General features: G+C 34.0%; 1 protein-coding gene and 1 long non-coding RNA gene across 2 annotated transcripts in view; one reads left to right on the top strand and one right to left on the bottom strand.

The window, feature by feature from the left end:
- Nucleotides 1–1158: 1158 nt before the first annotated feature.
- The window catches only part of LOC128775707 (uncharacterized), a 34632-nt gene continuing 13214 nt past the window's right edge, over nt 1159–22576 (bottom strand). Inside the window, exons 3-4 of the long non-coding RNA XR_008420683.1 lie at nt 2011–2073; nt 1159–1218 (exon numbers count right to left, since the gene is read on the bottom strand). This is a non-coding gene — a long non-coding RNA (uncharacterized LOC128775707). The remainder of the gene's footprint in view (nt 1219–2010; nt 2074–22576) is intronic.
- Nucleotides 4634–22576, top strand: part of GNAT3 (G protein subunit alpha transducin 3) — a 60316-nt gene continuing 42373 nt past the window's right edge. The window contains exon 1 of the mRNA XM_019451298.2: nt 4634–5175. Within this exon, the coding sequence (XP_019306843.2) occupies nt 5058–5175 (118 nt within the window). The 5' untranslated portion in view covers nt 4634–5057. The remainder of the gene's footprint in view (nt 5176–22576) is intronic.

The following is a 22576-nucleotide window of genomic DNA, read 5'->3' as shown; positions in this document are numbered from 1 at the left end:
AGAATTTAAGCCCTGTGAGGTGTTATCTAACTTGTTTATTGCTGAATCTCCCATGCCTGGTACATAACAATTGTTGAATATATCAATTGTTAAGTAAGTTCCTGCAATTCCAGAGGTAGTATTTCATACATGCCATCATGTGAAAAGGAAAATCATGCATTTCCAATATGGAGCAAAGAGCTGTCAAACACTATGCATATATCCGTCAATTACTCACTATTCACCAATTATTTCAATAAGGAAGATTTTTTTCAATGTACTCTTAGTTAGGATCTTGCAAACAGAAAAGATGCAGAGGGCAAGGTCACGGAGAGTATCTTTCCTAGTTTGAGGAAGAACAAACTGACCAGTAGCAGCTTCCTCTTAGGAATTTGGAGAGTAAAGGATCACCTCGTGGGTGATAGTAGTTGTGAAGTATAATGGAGAATATACATACACATAGTAGGTTATTTTTTAATGTTCATTTTATTGAGAAAGAAAGAAAACAGGCACATGAGCAGGGTAGGAGCAGAGAGAGAAGGGGACAGAGGATCTGCTGCTGACAGCCCAATGTAGGACTTGAACTCAAAAACCGTGAGATCATGACCTGAGCTAAAGTCAGATGCTTAACCAACTGAGCCTCCCAGGAGCCCCTATATATTAGTTTCTAAAAGAAGAAGTACTATGGAAAAGTCATCTGTGGAAGAGCAAGATATTCCTAGTGAGGAAATAAAGCATGTGTGAAAGCTAAGTTGGGACATCTAATTAGGAAAAATGTAAAATCCCAGCTATAATAGAGAACGTGTTATGAGAAGTAATGGGAGATATATTTGGGTAGTTGGCTAGTGCTAAGTAGATTACTGAGTATATGGTGGCAGGATAGAATAACAATTAAGGAGTTCTTGGATTTTGTATCAAGAGGAGTATGATAATGAAATTTGGGTTTGAGGAAATGTAACCTGGCACAATCAGACAAGTTACAGTGGAATAAGGCAGAGACTAGAATCAGGAAACCTAAGTAAAAAGTGGTTGTAATAATCAGAACTGAAGTGACTGAGAAATAAGATGAAGGAAGGAAGTAGTAGAAATGTTACATTAAAGAGACAGTAAAAAACATCTTAAACAAGATCAGAATTTAGGACAGGAAGTGGCCCCTTAGGAAATAATTATGAATCTCATCTTTGTCAGTTAAGCTTATATCTTTTTTTATTTCCAATAATCGTTATATATAATCATGTTCTAATATAAAAAGAAGAACATGTAGAATAATTAAAGGTAGAAGTCATTTCCAATGAATAAAAATACCTACTTGTATTACCTCTGAAGACATAAGAGCTGCTTAATGCTGGTATTGTAAACTTATTGTACTGCATGAATGCACTAACTTGAAACAGTAAGTTTTGTCCTATTCCCTCAAGATCACAAGACTCCTCTCAGGAAGTCCCCAAAGATGTGAACTCTCTGTTGGAGATACCATGCATAGAGCTCCCAGAAGTGCACATTTGAGTACCATTAGCAAAGAGAGATGGTTTGCCTCAAATTTCATGGGAGTATACTAGGATAAAGGTCATTGCTAAGGCAGCCAGGACTCAAACCACCCAGGGACTCAAAGCCTAAAGTCAACACCTCCAATAACATGTGGAAACAAAATAAGGAATAATACAGATTTGTATTTACAATTGTATTCACAACTTCCAGAAGGAGCTGAGCCACTGAAGTCAGCCACATATCACATTCTCAAAGGAACTCCAGCTAGAAGCCCAGGTAATACTGGCAAAAGAGACATCTACAGAAACATTGTTTGAAATCTCATCATGAAAAGCAGGTGGGGGATAATTGCATGTCATCCCAAGCTAGATGTTGAATTATAAATGTAAAATAGTGATTACTCAGCCTTTTTAAAGACTCATATCCTCTTCTGAAGATTACACAGAGATCATGACCAAAAATACCAAAAAAAATTATTCACCCCCTACAAGCTTGTGATATTTCAGGGAGCTTTTAGAGCTGAGGACTCTCTCTGTACTTTACCTCAAGTCAATTTTCTTTTTCACAACCTGGTTCCAAAAGAAGATATTCCCAGTCAGGTTGATGCTGTGATACAAAAAAATCAAAAAGCAACAAGGTTCTTAGAAGTCATTCTCAATGATTATTCTAAAAGACCATGATATTTCAATACAATGTCTCTCGCTTCCGGGGTGTGTGGGTATATGTACACAGAGCAATGTCTCTCTTTCAGCTGACTAATACATAGAACTCTAACATTATAGTGTTTTGGATAGCTTTAGGTTTGTTTTCAAGAACAAAATTTTTAGCTGCATTTTTTCCCTGAATAAAAAGCATCTCATTTAGTTACCTTTTCCCATTGTCAACTTTTATCAATTTTCTCTCACTATGAGATGAAGTTTAACCACTGAAAGGGAGTATACTAATGTTATTTTTAAGGCTTACAAAAAAAAGGTAAATGTGCTAACAGTTGTAATTGTATATACTGACACTATTTCAGACCAAAAGTGAGCTTTTTCATTCATTTTTTTGAGGCACTCTAAAATTTCTAAGGTGTTGAGATAGACCCACATTGAACCTCGAAAAGGAGCCCTAATCATACAGTCACCTTAGCAGAGTGAAAGAAATAGAAAGGACTCCAGGCCTCAATTCGTTAGCAAGAAATAATTTTTGATCATTTCCTATGGCTAACACTCTGCCAAATACTGTGGAATACATCAAAGCTCGTAAGCTCTTGGCCCCACTCTAGTGGAATTCGCTATTTTATTTTCAACATTTTCTTAGGTCCAGAAAGCGATAATCTGAAGTGCAACAACAGGGCTAATAGCTGTATTAACAACCCCAGCTCATTAGTGAAGCTGTTTCCCAGGTCCCCAGGGGAGAAGACAGAGAACGTTTCTCTTCTCCCGGACTCTTCCCAGCCTGCCTCCCCTAAATATAGACACGCCTTGAATTTTATATCAAGCTTGTTTTAGTCACTGATGAAAAATTTACATAATAATCTCAACGTTAACGACTAAACATTCTGGGTTACAGAAAAGTAGATGTTTATCATTTCATACAGTGCAGAAAGTTGTATACAGTCCTGAAAGAGCTGCTCAGTTTAAGTTAATAACCTAGATAGTCTTAGTAAAATGTACACTTTTTCAAACCCAGGTGTGTCCCCACCAAAAAGTTGTGGGGTATATATACTTGAATGCAAATTATATGATCTTAGTTCATAATTGTTATAAAACATACAAGAATCTTGTGTATTCAAGGTACTAAATGTATTTGATTTTGATATAAAAACAATAGGCAAAAACAAATTTATTTTAATATTTGTTATTTTGTATTGCTGTCAGAGTGAATTCTGTGTTCATTGGTGAGTATAAATAAACTAAGGGGTGCAAATCTTGTTCCTTTGGGGTAGGCTCTTTGCATTGTAAAAGCAATACCACGTGATTTGCACAAACCCTTGCATACCTACCTTTCGGCATCTTTATACTATCATAACACGGCTTTGGAGAGATGAAAGCCATGAGTTTTGACTATGCTTATGTACCTTCAGCCTGATATTTTATGTGAAAAACTAAACAAATGAGGAGTATGTATGTAATTTGGAAGCCTAAAATTTCCTTGTGTTATGAATATGCAAAACCCCACCTGTTCAAACTTTGCACAAGAACTCGAAAGAAGACTAGCGCTGTCATGTTGATGGATTGACTGTCTTCTACCATTTCCTGGTTAGGGCACATTCACAAATCCCCAAGTATTCATGGAAAGATTTGCCTGCTGTCACAGGGGGCCAACTCTATTTATAATGTAGATAGATAGATAGATAGATAGATAGATAGATAGATACATAGATAGATACATAGATAGATACATAGATAGATACATAGATAGATATAGACATTGCTGTTAAAACCAATTAGCCAGTCTCTCTCTGTCTCTCTCTCTCTCTCTCTATACACACACACACACACACACACACACACACACACACACTACCTAACAAGTGCTTTATGCTTCATATAAATAAAAAGTTGTACAACATAATCTAATCTTTGTCCCCAACCTTGCAGATCTCAAGTGCATGACATCTAGTGGGGTAGTTAAAAGGCATGGAACATATTTAAATGTATTTACTGTTCTTACTTTTCAGGAAGAACCAAATTACCTACTGTTTCAAAGAACATTGTTTTTTATTTCCTTGGTACCAAATCAATAAAAGTCTTTCCAGCACAACAGCTGTTGCTTAATGGCCCCAAAGACTTAATGTGCTGCCTAAATTGAACACAGTTCAGTGTCTACACCAAGTGGGCCCTCAAGTAATGTTGATGGATTGGTCTTCTCACAAGCAGTAAAAGCTCCTTTTATAGAGATGGATTCAATGAGGTTAAAGTCAATAATTTAAGAGCAACGTGTGTTGAATTCTATGTGGCAATACAACAGTCTGTATAAATATAAGAACTACATTTAAAAAATTTAATTTAAATTAAAAAAAGGATGTCTTCTAGTTAATACTAGAAAATTCCCAACAATTTTGGGTGATAATCTAAGCATACAAGAGTATAAATTTGGATGATTCAGTATAAATATTTGGAGAGTGATATTGGAATGATTATCTAGAATTTGAAGACTCAAATATATGAAGATACATGCTTGTTGGTTAGTAATAATAACTTTAAATCACAGTAATAAATATTGCCTGTCAGTGAGAAACATCCACTTGAACTGTTCACACTGCACACTAACTTTAGTGTATAGATTTCGACCATGTTCTACATTATTATACACTATTCTTTAAGGAAGATGACCAAGTTTTTGAAGATGTGCCATAAGTGGTCATTTAATTTGAAAGCATAATGAATTTCCTCCTCTGGTTCCAGCCGTACAACCATAGCGATGTATGGGTTTACCCTTAGATCAGGTGATAGTTCATAAAGTATCTCCTTAGTCAAAGCAGAATCTCAGAGAGTGAGGGGATGGGCTGTTAGGAGCCTCAGCAGAGCACTCCTTCTGCAGCCTCTGTCCAAGCCAGAGCTGTGCTGTCCGTTTGAAAAAGTTTGGGCAAATAAACTACCCAAATGGGAAGCGGAATTAGTTCAGAGAGCAAGGAGTCAGCCAAAAGATCAAAAGAACTGGAGAAAAAGCTTCAAGAAGATGCGGAGCGAGATGCAAGAACTGTAAAGTTGCTGTTATTAGGTAATTTTTTTTCTTCTTTCTTTCAAAACCCTGATGTTTTCAATTATGCTATATTTACTTTCCTCAACTTTTAATTTTAGGTATATTACCACATGGGGGCTTTATTATGAATACATGTTTGGAAACTTAAATAGGCTTTAAATGTACTCTATAAATGTTTACTTTTTTCTTTAGGATTTACTTTTTTTTTTGGTTAAGCAGAGACAAATATTTCTGAGATAATTAAATTCTTCTTTGTCAATAATACAATTTACTATTAGCAAAATAAAACTCATATGAATTTATTATTTTATCATACCCTAATCATTTTCTGAATATCAGTTATTTAATATTGAAAACAATCTTTTAATTATAAGTTATAAAGAGTTAGGTATTTTGTTTGAACAGAAATATGTTGTTTGATATCAAATTTAACATGTTATTTAATTACTTTTGCTGTTAAAACCAATTAGTCTCAATTTATTTATACAGTTAATGGTAAGGTACTTTAAGTTATATTAATAGCATTGTTCAGGTTTCTGAATATTGGCTGTGATATTGTCTGTATATTTGTAAAATACTCCATTTAAAGCCTTTTAGGATATTTATATATTGATTCAGCTCAGGAATTATGTTCCTTCTATCTTTTTATCTTCTTAAAACTCAGAACAATGTTTTACCAGAACTATAAAGTAAATGTTGGATGAACTGAATGAAAATCTGTATGCTGCATATTTTTTTAGACAAAAAAATCTAACATGTAGTGGTTGCCACAAGATAAATATGTTTTTGAAATAAAAATAAATAAGACCTATATAAAGAAATCAAAACAAGAAATGTAATCAGTGTATTCCTCCTGCTTAAGCACAAAAAGACTTCATTTTATTCAGAATTGTATATCTTTCACACAAAATATCTTTATCTTAAGTGCCCCGTTACTGTGTCTCATTTGCTCCCAGTGGCAAGAGTGTCTCAGAAACCAAACGTGGGATTCCCAGCAATTGCTCCTCAAAGAAAAGAGAATGTTCTCTCCCCTTATGCACAAGTTCTGTGGCCACAACACTTGCAAGGAACCACTGAGGGGTTGGTAACAAGGATGTTGGGGCCAGTTCTTATGAAAGCAGCAAATATACTTTCCCTCACACTGCAGAGCATTCTCTGAGGCTTTGATCAAGACTAAAAGTAATGTGGACATAGAAAAAGCAAATAAAGGTTGAGGGGGAAAGCCAAGCATTCCTACAAATGTATTCAGTGTCCCTCTTGTACTAAGAACAGTGGTATAAGACTAATGATAAAATATATTTAAAATCCCTATGTTTGAATAAAATTTCAAAAGAATAGACATATTCTCAATATGCCAATTAATTTTTTTGTCTATAAGAATATTTATTTATTTTTAATATGATTTATTGTCAAATTGGCTAACGTACAGTGTGTAAAGTGTGCTCTTGGTTTTTGGGGTAGATTCCCGTGGTTCATCGCTTACATACAACACCCAGTGCTCATCCCAGGAAGTGCCCTCCTCAATGCCCATCACCCATTTTCCCTCCTCCCCCAACCCTCCATCAACCCTCAGTTTGTTCTGTGTATTTAAGAGTCTCATGGTTTGCCTCCCTCCCTCTCTGTTTGTAACTATTTTTTTTCCCTCCCCTTCCCCCTATACTAATTAATTTTAGATTGAATTGGTTGGGTTAGATCAAGAAGAGAGGTTGACTCTCTTGAGGCATGAACACCATTTCATCTTCTACTTTCCCAAGACAATCATAACTTCATAAATTCAGTTCCAAAGTTACCATATACTATGTATGGATTTATTGGGTTCAAATGATATGTGCACTGAACTTCTTATTTACACAAGATGAATCAAATTTTCAAGGCTTCCTCTTCCACTTTACTCCAAACATTTAAGTTTTTTGTTTTTTGTTTTTTCTGGACTCTGAGTTCTGCGTATGATCATTCAATTGTCAAGTTCAAAATAACAAAGTTTTGTAACAACTCTGCTTCAATTCTTATTTTTGACTTGAACTCAAATTCTCTAAACTATAATTTTTTATATAAAATGTGCCTCATTAAGACATAAAAGTATTCAGTGGAACTAACCTAAACCTTCCTACCCTCCTACCCTCAAATCCCCTCATGAATGAAATCTGTTTAATTTCTCCCATCTTTGAAACAAGATTCCCATTCATCGAAGCAGTCCAAACAACAGCTTTTAAGTTTACCAATGAGTGTATATCATGTGGGACTAAACAGTTAAGCTTTGGTAATGATCAGATCCTGATCTAACCCAATTTTTGTAAAAAATACAAGTTGAAAAATATTTTTGACAGAATCTATGTGTTATACTGATCCTCTTATTATCCAATAAATTCTAGGTGCTTAAGGACATAACACAACTTACCAAATTTAAGTAGATGTGCTGTTAAGTAGATGTACCATTTGGAATTACTGGACACAAGATTTCACTGAATTTAGAGCTATCTAATAGCTATTTTACAAATAAAGGATCACCTTGCAGACAGATTCCCTCTTTATTATGCCTTTCAGACATTTAGTAAAATTACAGAAGAGATGCCACATCTTTTTCCTTAGCAAAAACTAGGCTTCTAGAAAACAGTGGGGATGACTCAAACACTCATGGATGGCACACTTGAGAATTACTATCAGAATAATAATGTCATGTGCTTTAAAAAAAAAAAAATCAGCCTTTAAACAAGCCCCAGAAAGAGTACATTTTAATAAGAAGAACAAATTCTAACAAAGAATATGTTCTCTTTTGGAGAATTCCTTAATTTTTAGAGACAATTTACAAATGTTTGATTAAACTTCTCTATTCGAAAGAGGTACCTGCCATTTAATTGTAGAATCATTGTGGATTGTTCCCATTTTTTCTATGTCCCTCTCTTTATATTTTACATTAATTTCTTTTGTACTTTTTTAGATTCAGAGCTCAGTGGGAAGTATAAGGAAAATTGGCTTTGCTTTTTTTTTTTCATATTTGAAACACTGTCACATTCATTCTACAATTTTCAGTTTTGATATTAAAATTAGCTTTTAACCAGTGATTTTGCACTATCATGGACTATTCATTAGTTTTCTTTTAGATCTAACCTGCTTATTCTTTATTCTTCTATGTGCTGTGTTACAAACATCACATTAATTTTTTAATGGTGGTGTTGGGTTTTATTGTTTAAAATATTAATACAATCATCTGACTCTTAAAAACATAAACTTTAAAAGGGTCCAAAGATAAAAGAATATCTATTTTAAATGTGCTTATGTTTACTTAGCTAATCAACATTTTCAAATTTTCCAAAAGGTCCCACTTATTCAACAAATGGATATTTCAGAAGGCGTGTCATTTTTCTAGTTTGACAGTGGAAGAATTATAATGCTGACACTGTCTAAAAGCTTGTTACAAAATAATTGGTAAAATAAAATCTGCATAGCAGAATTGGCTAAATCATCTGGCAGAATGGAGAGAATATAATTCCAAATGAATAGAATGTGTTTTGCAGCCATTTGCGATAAAAAATTGATTTAATATTTTCATCATATGTTATGCTTTTTCCACATCTCTGAGTGACCTCAGGCTAGTCACATAACTTCAGAGAAATGGAGGGTGTCAAAATATTTTATAAATTGTAAAAATCCAGACAAATGTGATTTTTGTTATGTAACAGATTTCCAAAGCTGAAATAAATTGAATGTCAATAAATGTATACAATTTCTCTTTCTTTTGGTTTCCTTTTATGTATGTTAAATCAAAGTTCTTATTTTTATTCTTTTTTTCAAGCAGGTCTTTATTTTTATTTAAGTATCTCTAAATGTGAGAGGGAGAGTATGCAGGAAACTGGAGGTATTCCCAAGTCACTGGCTAGATTACAAATTCATCAAGTGTAAGAAATTCTATTCTGAATTTCCATTATACCAATAGAGTCAATGCCTATCCATGGATGTGATCAGACAAACAGATCCCCTGGGATCATTACTTTAAGATCAACCAATAAATTTCTTTCTGATCACTAGTGATAAGTGAACAAGAGGTAGGACACATTCCTAAATCATGTTTTCAATTTTTGCTTATTCAAATTACAGCCATCCTTTCCTTGCTCTAATAATGTATTTTTGTCTCAAAATATTATAAAATAATTTATTTTATGTCTAAGTATATTCAATCTTGTGGACGCGCAAATATTTTCAAGACAAATGTTTAAAATTATTTTTCAGTAGAGAGAAAATAGGCAGAAAAAGTCTATTTGGGGAATTTCAAATTTTCTCCAAAATGCAGTGGACTGTTTGCACCATAACAATTTCAAAGGCAAGGCCTTTGTTGTATTTGTTTACAAAAATGGCAAATGGCAGTATCAAACAGCTTTGTGTAATGTCTATTCATCCAGCAGGCAAAGAGAACTTCCACAAATGTTTTGCATATATTTGTTTTAGGTTCATTTATCTCACATAATCAGCAAATCTTATACATAGACTCAAGTTTCCCACATAAGAGATGCAAACCATTTATTAAGGCACTCTATATTAGTCAAATGATGGTTATTTGTTAATGAGATTAAATAATCTGAAAAGGACTCCTGTTAACTCTAATTTTGCAGAACCTCTCTAATAATATTGCAGAACAGTTTTATATTCACTTTTTTCATTCAAACTGAATTATTGATTCAAGAGCAAGCAATACTGTATCTTTAAAATCATTTATATAAGCACTATGAACAGCTAACAAAAAGTTATTAACCCCTGCATAATCTTTGAAAGAAAGGAAGGTCATGAACATCTGATGGGACAATGACCCCATGATACATTTCACATGCAATATACCTCCTGTTAAGATTTCAGACTCAAGCTCAGAATCCATCTGCTTATCTGTTTTCTCCAAGTACTAATGTCTAAATACATCAGTGTAGATCTGAACCTACAGAAATAGGATTCAAGGTGAAACTGAGGAAGCGACCCATCAAGACGTAAAAACACCCATTTTGTTTATTAGATCCCAATGCTTTAAAGCAGATTCCACAGCTTTCATTCCTGCCTCAGTATTTTACACTCAAATAGAATAAATTTGCTACTTAGAATTGTTTTTTTTTAAGATATCTGAAGATTTCCATCTCTGACCAGCATTCTATGTTCTATTGTATCTCATTCATTTAGACACTTGCTGAGTTAGTTCTTCGATTTCGTATACTTCCCTGCCCCCTTCAGTTAGAATCAGCCATTTTAGCTGTGTTCCTCTGACAATTCTGAAATACCCTGTCCCTTTAATCCTCTGCCTTAATTGACATTCACAACTTCAACTTCAGAAAATCCCTCAAAATTCCCCATTTACCATTGTCTAATACGCTGGAGTCAACCCTTAGGGCTTATCTAATCCTGACCCCCATGCATACTCCCAATTTTCGTCATTTCCACATGTAGAATAAAATGGTATCTCCTTTTCTGTTTCCTGGCTGACAAATTTCTATTTTGGACTTTAGCTGGGCCAACAATTATTCTACTTATTCTTAGTTTTTTCCTATAATCCTCCAAGGACATCTGTTTCTGGATTCCCATTATCACTTTGACCTAGAACTGTTCCCGGCTCCCCCACCTCACCTGAGATGAACACCCACATGCCAGTGATAGAACGTTGTCTCCAAATCTCACTGAACTTTTGCTTTTCATTTTAAAGCTGGGGCGCCTGGGTGGCCCAGTTGGTTGAGCGACCTACTCTTGATTTCAGCTAAGGTCATGATCTGATTGTTCATGAGTTGAACCCTGGCGTCTGGCGCTGCACTGACAGTGTGGAGCCTGCCTGAGGAAGGTCATGAACATCTGATGGGATAATGACCCCATGATACATTTCACATGCAATACACCTCCGTTAAGATTTCAGACTCAAGCTCAGAATCCATCTGCTTATCTGCTCTATCACTCTGCCCCTCCCTTGCTTCTTCTCTCTCTCTCTCCCTCTCTCCCTCTCAAAGCAAATAAATAAATAATTTAAAGCTAATTTTGGCCTCTGTGTGGTAAATTTTATCCTTTCCCATATCCTAAGAATTTTGCTTTATGATTTATTGTTTCTGTTCCATTTTCAAAATTCTTCTCTTACTGCCTTCTTCCTCTTGACATATGTATTTCTATTAGCCTGAAAAACATTGAGTCCATAATCTCCCTGAATTTACCGTACATAAGTATATTAAAAAAAAATATTTTTATACTGGAGCAACTGGGTGGCTCAGTGGCATCTGCCTTCAGCTCAGATCATGATCTCACAGTTCCTGGGTTTGAGTCCTGCATTGGGCTCTCTGCTGTCAGCACAGAGCCTGCTCAGGGGCCTCAGTCTCCCTCTCTCTCTGCCCCTCCCCCACACAAGTGCTCATGCACTCTCTCTCAAAAATAAACATTTAAAAAATTAAAAAATGTTTTTGTATTGAAGCGCTTCTCAAAGTAGTGTATGCTCTGGCTTCTATTTTCTTACACTCCATATTCTCTTCAGTTAATTATAATCTCACCTGTGTATCTTCCTCTCTACTAAAACATTATTTCCCAAAGAGCCCTGATAACCTCCAATTCTCAAAAGTCAGACCTCAGTCACTCTGCATCTCTCTTCTTTCTTCATCCTGTAACTTTGCAATACCCTCAAGTGTTTTATATCCCTTCCTTCCTCGCTTATTGAGGCTTGCTTCTTCTCCCCATTCTTTTATTTATTTTTTTTTTTTTAATTTTTGAGACAGAGAGAGACAGAGCATGAATGGGGGAGGGTCAGAGAGAAAGGAAGACATAGAATCTGAAACAGGCTCCAGGCTCTGAGCTGTCAGCACAGAGCCCAACGCGGGGCTTGAACTCAGGGACCGCGAGATCATGACCTGAGCTGAAGTCGGACGCTCAACCGACTGAACCACCCAGGCGCCCCTTTCTCTCCCCATTCTTAAGTGCCTTCACTTATCAAGGTTTGTCTTGGGCCTTTGTGTTTTGCAATGTCTACTGTCTCTTAAGGACCTTGCTTCAGAAATTAATTATCTCCTCTGGAAGAATGACATTAATATATTTCCTTTTGCCCATGTCTTGATCAATATTTGAAAATTTCTTTTATTTATCAGCAAACTGATTGCATCTTGGGAGACCTTAAAATTATTTTTCATGTTTATCTTGCTGCCTATTTATCCCTAGGCTTTGAATTTTATGAGGTTCCCCATTATATTCTTTCCCATTTTATCAACTCTGTATTTCAATCTTCTTTAACTCCTTTGTGATCATTCTCTGCCCGTTGCCCTAAGGCAGTTTTGTCACAAAGTTGAGTTTTATCTCTATCTCATAGAATGTGTCTCATATTTCTCTTGTTCAACTGTTTATTGTTTTCAGTCTATAAAATCACCTCTATGAGATAGATATTTTCATTATATAGATAAGAAAATAAGAACTTAAGAAGGTAATTCAGTTTTTAAGATCACAAATTAGTTTACAAGAAAACAAAGCCTTTTATTCTTATCTGTGTCAGTTGTAAATTATCTGTGTTCTAAGATCTATGAAAACAAACAACATGTCAGGTTTTATTCTTCATTGAATTCCTTTGGCTTAGCATAGGAATGAATGCATGCATGATGTGAGTATGGAAGAATGACAGAAGCAGGATCTAAAATATTTCTGTATATTGTTCATAGTGTCTAAAACATAGACATACATTCGATATGTGAAAAAAAGCCACATCATTCCATAAAGAGCTTGTTTCTTTAAGTCAATAGGAAGATACTGGTAGGTTTTCAGAATGTAAATGAGAATGATAAATACTTGGATTTCTTTTTTTTTTTTTTTTTTTTTTTTGGTCAAAAACCATCCTGACTATACTATGAGACAAACATTTTATGAGAATGGTTGAGGTAGGTAGGCCAATATTAGTACTATGCAAATATTTGATGAGATTGTAAATTAAGGTGGAAATTACAAGTTTGGAAGTATGATTTGAGGGACATTAGGCAACAAGGTGAAGAGAACATGGTGGCTGACTGCATGTGGGTTTTAAGTGGGAGGAATGATTAAAGGTGGAATTGAATATAATGATCATTTTATTCATCACTATGGGAAATACAAGAAAAAAGATTAGATTGGAGAAGATATGAAAGGAGTAATAATTTAGGACATTCAAATGTATGATATTTGTAACACAATCAAGTGGAGATATTTATTAAATGAATATATGGGTCTGGAAATTAGGACAACTCAAGTGAGTACTAGAGATTTGATATATTCAGTCCTCTGTTTTCCTTTGCTCAATTATCAACTATGTATAAAATAACCATGTAATTAACTAAGGCCTTAAAAAAAACTCTGTTATACAAAAATGTGTGTGCATGCCTATTCCACAATTAATGAAAGTTTAGACAGTTTAGGCCTGTTTGGGGAAAACTACATAATTCTGCATTTTAGTTTCTTCCTTTTTTAGCCTAAAATGTATATTAATAAGAAAGATGAAATACTTTTTAAATACTTCTCAAAATCCAAGAAGGCTCATGTAATCTTTTAAATATTATGTTTTAAAACAAGTATAAAGTTGGAAATATTTAAATAAAATTTCATTAGAAAAGATAGTACATAGCCACAATATTTCTCACAAGTGAAAATGCTCAGTTTGCCTGCTAAGGTATTTAGGAATTTTATGGATTTGTGATGCTTATTAGTATTCTATCACAGAAATAGTTTTTCAGACACACTAATAGTCATAGAAATATATCTGACACCATATGCTTACTGACGTGATACACCAAAAAAACCCAGTATTGTTTATGCTAAAACATTAACATTGAATATAATCAGATAAATACAGAATATTGAACTATATAAGAAATTATCCTGGACTTTAGAAAAATGCCAGTATCATGAAAGCAAAATAGAAACAATATAAAAATGGAAATGTTCTAAATTAAAAGAATTTGAATGGCATAATAACCAAAGGCAACATGTAAACTTTGGATCTGGGAGCCAAGAAATATATGGTATGAAAACATTTTTTGGAACAATCAGATAAACTTGAATATAGAGTGTATATTAAATAACACTTTGGATTAATATAAATTTTGTCAAGCATGAAACTAGTATTGTGATTTTATAGAAAACAATAATCTTATTCTTATAACATGCATTCTGAAGTATTTATGGGTGAGGTGTCTGCTTTCAAAAGGTTCAGCAAAACAAAGGATATTATATGCATCTGAATGCATATAATATATATATTTTATATCTAAATATAATTTTATATATATAAAACATTATTTCCTATACATTCACACATATATATACATACACATACACATACACAAAAGAAAGGAAACATGACAAAACGTTAATAATTGCTAAAGGTGAAGGGTATAAAAGATAGGTTTTCAGGGGAATATATGGAAGATGGTAGAGTAGGAGGGTGTTCAGTCCCCCTTGCCCCTTGGACACACTGAGATAATAGCTATATGTATACAACAAATTCTGACAATGAGCTGAAGACTGGCAGAACAGACCTTCCACAGTTATTTGTAGAAGGGAGTCCACATCGAAAAGGGCAGGAGGGATAGAGACACAGTTATGAACAAAACCCCCAGAAAGACTAACCACAAAAAGGAGGGATGCCAAAAGCACAATGAAACAAGAGGGTTAATTCTATACCAGGCACCCCAGACACTGGGGACCTGCACTGGAAGGACAAGTTTCTGGAAGGTCTGACTTTGAAAAACAGTGGGGCTTCAATTTGAGAGGTTTTACAATCAGCAGGGTTTAACTCCAGTTACTTTACAGTGGCCTTAACTCCAGGAGAGGCATGAAGGCAATAGGAAACTAAGCCCCCCACCACATCTTGCAATCTGCCACAGCAGAGATCAGCCCCACTCCAAACTGATTCCTGTCTTGGGGAGAAGGGGTAATTTCATGCACCAGAGCACCCACAGTTTCTGCATCTAAGCTTCTTAACTTGCTGCATAGGGAGCAGACCCTGGCATTGAGTGTGTCTGCACCCAATGCATTATAGCTGGGCTGGGCAGAAAACAAGTGCAACTCAGTGACAACAGTAGGACACATGAAGTCACACAAGAGACAACCCTAGAGCACCTGGTTCTGACCAGGGGACCATTGCAATACAGGGTACCACAGGACCTCTTGTATACAAGGCCACTATTTTGAAGAGATGTAGCTGACCTTCTTAATGCATAGAAACAAAGAGTTAGACAAAAGTAGGAGACAAAGGAATATGTCTCAAATGAAATATTAAGACAAAAATGACAGAAAAAAGCTAAATGAAACAAAGATAAACAATATGTCTGATAGAGAATTCAAAGTAATTGTAATAAAGATACTAGACTTGAAAAGAGCGAATGAACTCAGTGAGAACTTTCACAAAGATAAAGGATAAAAAAGAACCAGTCAGAGATGATGTATACAATAGCTGAAATAAAATATATATATATATATATATATATATATATATATATATATATATATATATATATATCAGAGGGAATAAATAGCATATTGGAGGATATAGAAGAACAAATCAGCAATCTGGAAAAGGGAAATGGAAAGCAACCAAGCTGAAGAGCAAAAAGAAAAAAGAGTAAAAAATGAACATTGGTTAAGGGAACTCAGTGACATCATCAAAAGTAATAACATCTGGGGAAAAAACAGACATCCAGGTCCAGGAAGCACAGAAAATCCCTAACAAGATGAACCCAAGGAGGTCCACACCAAGACACATAATAATTAAAATAGCAAAAAGTAATGATAAAAAGAGAATTTTAAAAGCAGCTAAAGAAAACTGTTATATACAAGGGAAACCCCATGAAGGTGATTAGCTGATTTTTCAGTAGAAACATAGGAGACCAGAAGGGAGTCCATGATATAGTTAAAGTACTAAAAGGTAAAAACCTTCAACCAAGGATACTATACCCAGCAAAGTTATCATTTAGAAGAGAAGGAGAGATAAAGAGTTTTCCAGACAAAAAAAAAAAAAAAAAAAAAAAAAAAAAAAAAGTTAGAGTTGTTCATCACCACTAAATCAGCCTTACAAATAATGTTAAAGGAAATTATTTGAGTGAAAAGAAAAGGCCATTATAAGAAGAAAATTATGAAAGGAAAATATTTTACAGGTAAAAGTAAACATATACTAAAGGCAGTGGATTAATCACTAATAAAGCTAGTGTGAAGGTTAAAACACAAAAGCAGTAAAATCTATTATGTCTACAAAACTTACTCAAGGGATATAGAAAATAAAAGATAAAATATGACAATATATACATATATATGCATATATATATATATATATATATATATATATATGACATCAAAGGGGGAGTAAATATTTTGTGTTTTTGGAATATGTTTGAACTTAATGACCATTAACTTAATATAGACTACTCTACATGTAAGATATTATATATGAACCTACAGGTAATCACAAATCAAGAACATAGATACACAAAAAATAAAGAAAAAAGAATTCAAACATAACATTAAAGAAAGCCATAAAATAACTTGAGAAGAGGGTAAGAGAAGAAGAAAGGAACAGAGAAAAACTACGAAAACAACCATAAAGCCATTGACAAAATGGCCATAAATACATACCTTACCAATAATAACTTTAAATGTAAATGGACTAAATGCTACAATCAAAAGAAAAGCATGACTGAATGGATTAACAAACAAAAACAAAAACAAGACCTATCTATATACTTCCCATAAGAGACTCATTTCAGACCTACAGACACAGAGACTGAAAATAAAGTGATACATAATGCAAATGGAAGTGAAAATAAAAAGCCAGGGTCGCAATATTTATATCATAAAAAAATAGACTTTAAAACAAAGACTATAGCAAAAGACAAAGACAGAAACTACATAATGATAAAGGAATAAACCCAACAAAAGATACAATATATTAAATATCTATACACCCAACACAGAGGCACCTAACTGCAAAGCAAGTATTAACAGATATAAAAGGAGAAGTTGATGGTAATACAATAGTAGAGGACATTAACAGCACTTTACATAAATGGATAGAACATTTAGACAGAAAATAAAAAAGGAAAAAGTGGCTTTGAATGACACATTAAACCAGATAAATGTAACAGATATATACAGATCATTATATCAAAAAAACTCCAGCAGAATATACATTATTTTCAAATGCATGTAGAACATTTTCCATGATAGATCAATCACATATTAGGTACAAAACAACTATCAATAAATTTGAGAAGACTAAAACCATATCAAGCATCTGTTTTTTGGGTTTTTTTCCCCCACAGTGGCATGAAACTAGAAATAAATTACAAGATAAAAGATCTGGTAAAAACAAATGGAAATTTAAAAAAATACATGAAAATGAATGAAAATGGAAACACAATGACCTCAAATCTTTGGGGTACAGTAAAAACTGTTCTGAGAGGGAAGTGTATAGTGATACAGGCCTACCTCAAGAAACAAGTAAAATATCAAATAAAACCATCGAAACTTACGTCTAAAGGAGCTAGGAAAAGAACAAACAAAACCCAAAGGTAATACAAGAAAGAAGATAATAAAGATTAGAGAAGAAATAAGTGAAATAGACATACATACACACACACAAAGAAAAAACAATGGAAAAGATTAATGAAACCAAGAACTGGTTCTTTGAGAAGATAAACAAAATTAATAAAACTTTAGCCAGATTCTTCAGGAAAAAAAGCGGTAACTCAAACAAAATCAGAAAAGAAGGAAGAGAAATAACCAACACCAAAGAAATGTAAGAAATTATGAAAAAATATCATTTAAAATATTAAAACAAATAGAAGGACCACTAAAACTAGATAACTTCATAGAGCTTATAATCTTCCAAAACTGAATCAGGAAGAAATAAAAATTTGAAGAGACCAATTACTATTAATGAAATTGAATCAGTAAACCAAACTCCCAGCAAACAAAATTCTGGGACCAGACACCTTCAAAAGTAAATTATACCAAATATTTAAAGAGTTAATAACTATTCTCAAACTAATAGAAGAGGAAGGAAATAGAAGAGGAAGGAAAACTTCCAAATACATTCTGTGAGGCCAGCGTAACCTGCTACCAAAACCAGACACCATACACACATACACACAAAACCACCCCCAACACACACACACACACACACACACACACACACACACACACACACACAAAACCACTACAGGCCAGTATCTCCGATGAACATAAATGCAAAAATCCTCAAAAAATATGAACCTGAATTTGACAATATATTAAAAAAATCATTCATCACAATCAAGTAGAATTTATTCCAGTGATGCAAGGGTGGTTCAATATTCACAAATCAATCAATGTGATACATCACATTAATAAAGGAAAGGATAAAAAGTTAATGACAATCTGAAAAAGCTTTTGGCAAAATACCACATCCATCCATGATAAGAGTTTTCAACAAAGTGGAATTAAAGGGAACATACCTCAACATAATAAAGGCCATACATGAAAAACTAATAGCTAACATTATACTCAAGAGTGAATAACTAAAAACTTTTCCTTTAAAACCAAGAACAAGACAAAGATGTCCACTTTCACTACTTTTATTCAACACAGCACTGGAAGTTTTGGCTATAGCAATCAGAAAAAAAGAAAGAAAAGACATCCAAATTGTTAATGATGAAGTAAAACTCACTATTTGCAGATGACATGTTATTGTATGTAGAAAACCCCAAAGGCTCCACCAAAAAATTACAACTGATAAATGAATTTAGTAAATAGCAGGATACAAAATTAATATACAAAAATCAGTTGCATTTTTATACACTAATAACGAAGTAGCAGAAAAAGAACGTAAGAAAACAATCCCATTTATAATTTCATCAAAAAGAATAAAATATCTACAAATAAATTCCACCAAGGAGGGGAAAGATCTATATTCCCCTCCGTGGGGAGGGGAAACTATACAATTTTGATGAAAGAAATTGAAGACAACACAACCAATGGAAAGGTGTACCATGCTCATGCATTGGAATAATTAATGCCATTTAAATGCCCGTACTACCCAAAGCAATCTACAGATTCAATGCAATTCCTATCAAAATACAATAGTATTTTTCACAGAACAAGAACATATTATCCCCAAGTTTGTATGAAATCACAAAGACTCAGAATAGGGAAAGCAATCTTGAGAAAGAACAAAGCTGGAGGTATGATCCCAGATTTTATGATATACTATTGAGCTTTAGTAGTCAAAACAGTATGGTACTGGCACAAAAATAGACACATAGATCAATGGAACAGGATAGAAAGCCAAGAAATAAACCCACATCTATATGATCAATTAATCTAGGACCAAAGAGGCAAGAATATACAATGGGGAAATTATTCTTTTTTTAAAGAAATTTTCTTTTTTTAGAATATTTATTTATTTGAGAGAGAGAGAGAGAGAGAGAGAGAGCGAGAGAGCACGCAGATGCACACACAGGTGAGGGGCAGAGAAAGAGTGAGACAGAGGATCTCCATGTTATCAATGCAGAGCCTGATGCGGGGCTTGAACCCACGAACTGTGAGATCATGACCTGAGCTGAAGTTGGATGTTTAACAGACTGAGCCACTCAGGTGTCCCAAGACAGCTTTTTCAATAAATGGTGCTGGGAAAACCAGACCGCTACATACAAAAGAATGAAATCAGACCACTTTCTTACACCATACACAAAAATAAACTCAAAATGGATGAAAGACCTAACCTAATTGTAAGACCTGAAATCATAAAACTCCTAAAAAAACATAGGCAGTAATCTCTTGGCCTTTACTTTTAGCAATTTATTTATGGAGATGTCTCCTCAGGCAAGGGAAACAAAAGCAAAAATGAACTATCGGGACTATAGCAAAATAAAATAAAAATTGCACAGCAAAGGAAATAATCAACAAAACCAAAAGGCAATGTATTGAATGAGAGTAAATATTTGCAGATGTTATCTCTAATAAGAGGTTAATATCCAACATGTATAAAGACCTTATATAACTCAACACCAAATCTTCATCATCATCATCATCATCATCATCCAATTAAAAAATGGACAGAGAACCTGAGTAGACCTTTTTTCAAAGAAGTGTACAGATGGCCGACACATAAAAAGATGCTCAACATCACTAATCATCAGGGAGATACAAATCAAAACCATGGTGACATATCACCTCACACAAGTCAGAATGGTTAGTATGAAAAAGACAAGAAATAAGTGTTGGTGAGGATGTAGAGAAGGGAACACACATGCACTGTTGGTGAGAATGTAAACTGGTGCAGCCACTGTGGAAGACAGCAAGGAGCTTCTTCAAAAAATTAAAAATACACCATGAACCAACAGCTCAAGGACCTGGATGAGAACAGGGATGCCAAGATGAACTTCAGCAAATTTATTGTGTTTGTGACCACCTGCACAGCAGCCTGCCGCAAGTACTCCAGTGATGCTCTGCAGACCCAGATCTCTGGAGGGGGCTCAGGTGGGCTCAAGGAGTCAGCTGCTGACTTCCCGAACCCTGTGTGTGATCGCTTCCCTGGGCTGGGTCTGCTGATGACCCTCTGATTAGTAAAATGCTTATGAAATACAAAAACAAACAAAACAAAAACAAAACAACAACAACAAAAACTGTATGATCCAGTCATTTCACCACAGGATATTTACCCAAAGAAAATGAAAACACTAATTTAAAAAGACATATGCACCCCTGTATTTATTGCAGCGTTATTTACGATAGGAAATATATGGAATAACCCCAAGTGTCTATCAGTAGATAAATGGATAAAGAAGGTATGGTGTATATATTGGAATATTACTCAGCCACAAAAAAGAATGAAATCTTGCCATGTGCAACATGAGTGGACCCAGAGGTATCATGCTAAGTAAAACAAGTCAGATAGAGAAAGATGTATACCATATGATTTCACTTATATGTGAAATTGAAAAAACAAAAAAATGAACAAACAAAAACTAAACAGATTCTTAAATACAGAGAATTGGGGTTGTCAGAGGAGCAGCAGGTTGGGAGGAGATGAAGAGGATAACAAACTTCCAATTATAAAATAAATAAGTCACAGAGATGAAAAGTACAGCATAGGGAATATAGTCAATACTATTGTAATAACATTGTATGGTGACAGATGGTGACTATATCTATTTTGGTGAGCATTTATTATATATTCAATATATACAATTGACGAATGTATAGAATTGTTGAATCAATATATCGTATACCTGGAACTAATATAACATTGTATGTTAATTATGCTTTAATTTAAAAACTAAAATATGGACTCCTAATGTACTATTTTCTCAAACTTCCGCAGGTTTCAAGATTATTAGAATAAAATATTCAGGAAAAGCAAGTGTACATTGAGATATTATTTATTATCTGTACAAATTTATCTGCAAATTCAATATGACTTTACAAGTAGATCGTACCAATTATCTCATGAACAAATCATTTTAAAATTATATAAACCTTCTTTAGGAAATACCTCTTAATGCATTATTTGATAACCTTGACAACAAAACTTAACAAAGACTGTGACAGGCCAATCCTCCTCCTCACAAACATAAATATGAGATCCGAAGCCAATATTAGCAAGCTGATTCTAATAATGTGTAAAATATTTTTTAAGTGTATGTGAGTGTGTGTATGTGGGGGGAACTTATCCCAGGAATTCATGGTTAAAATAGTGTTAGGACATTAATTCCTATTATCTACTACATTATCACATTAACAGAAAAAATCATGTTAATTCTGTTAGGAGCTGAATCAAAAATAAATAATAAACTTCTTTCATCCATTCCTGATAAAACCTCTTATCAAACAAAGTATAAAGGCAATTCCCTTAACCAGATAAACAGCATGTACAACAACCTTCAGAGGTTGTGATAGCTAACTACTGTTGACCACAAATAGTGAACAAGGACTTAAGATGCTTCATGGACTTGACAGTTTCCTGCCCCTGCCCCTTTCTTATTCAATGCTCTCACCAGGGATTTGGGTGAAGGTGGATAAGCAGCATTCAGGGTTTGGCAGGAAATAGTGACAAACAATGTCAAAATGGCAACTGACTTCCACTAGCAAAAACAATTGGTCCAAATGAGCAAAATGGAATTTAAAAGATATCTTCGACTAATGTTAAAAACAAAAAACAAAACAAAACAAAAACAAAACAAAACAAAACAAAACAAAACAAAACAAAAAAAACACCAGCAAAGTATGTGAAGGAATCTGTTTGCTAAGAGGTGACATGGAAAAAAAAAAAAAAAGAACACATAGAAAAACATTAACTACTACAAACTCAATATAGGTAAATAATATGATAAAAGTACAAAGAAAAAAAGAAGAAAGCAAATGATTCATGGTCCATATTAAGTGTTCTATTTAAAAACAAGTACCAAGAACAAGGCCAGCCTAGGTTGCA

The sequence above is a fragment of the Panthera pardus genome, unplaced genomic scaffold (assembly GCF_024362965.1).
Source record: "Panthera pardus isolate Hobbes unplaced genomic scaffold, ASM2436296v1 HiC_scaffold_8, whole genome shotgun sequence".
Taxonomy (NCBI): Eukaryota; Metazoa; Chordata; class Mammalia; order Carnivora; family Felidae; genus Panthera; species Panthera pardus.
This window is presented reverse-complemented; position numbering and strand designations above follow the sequence as displayed.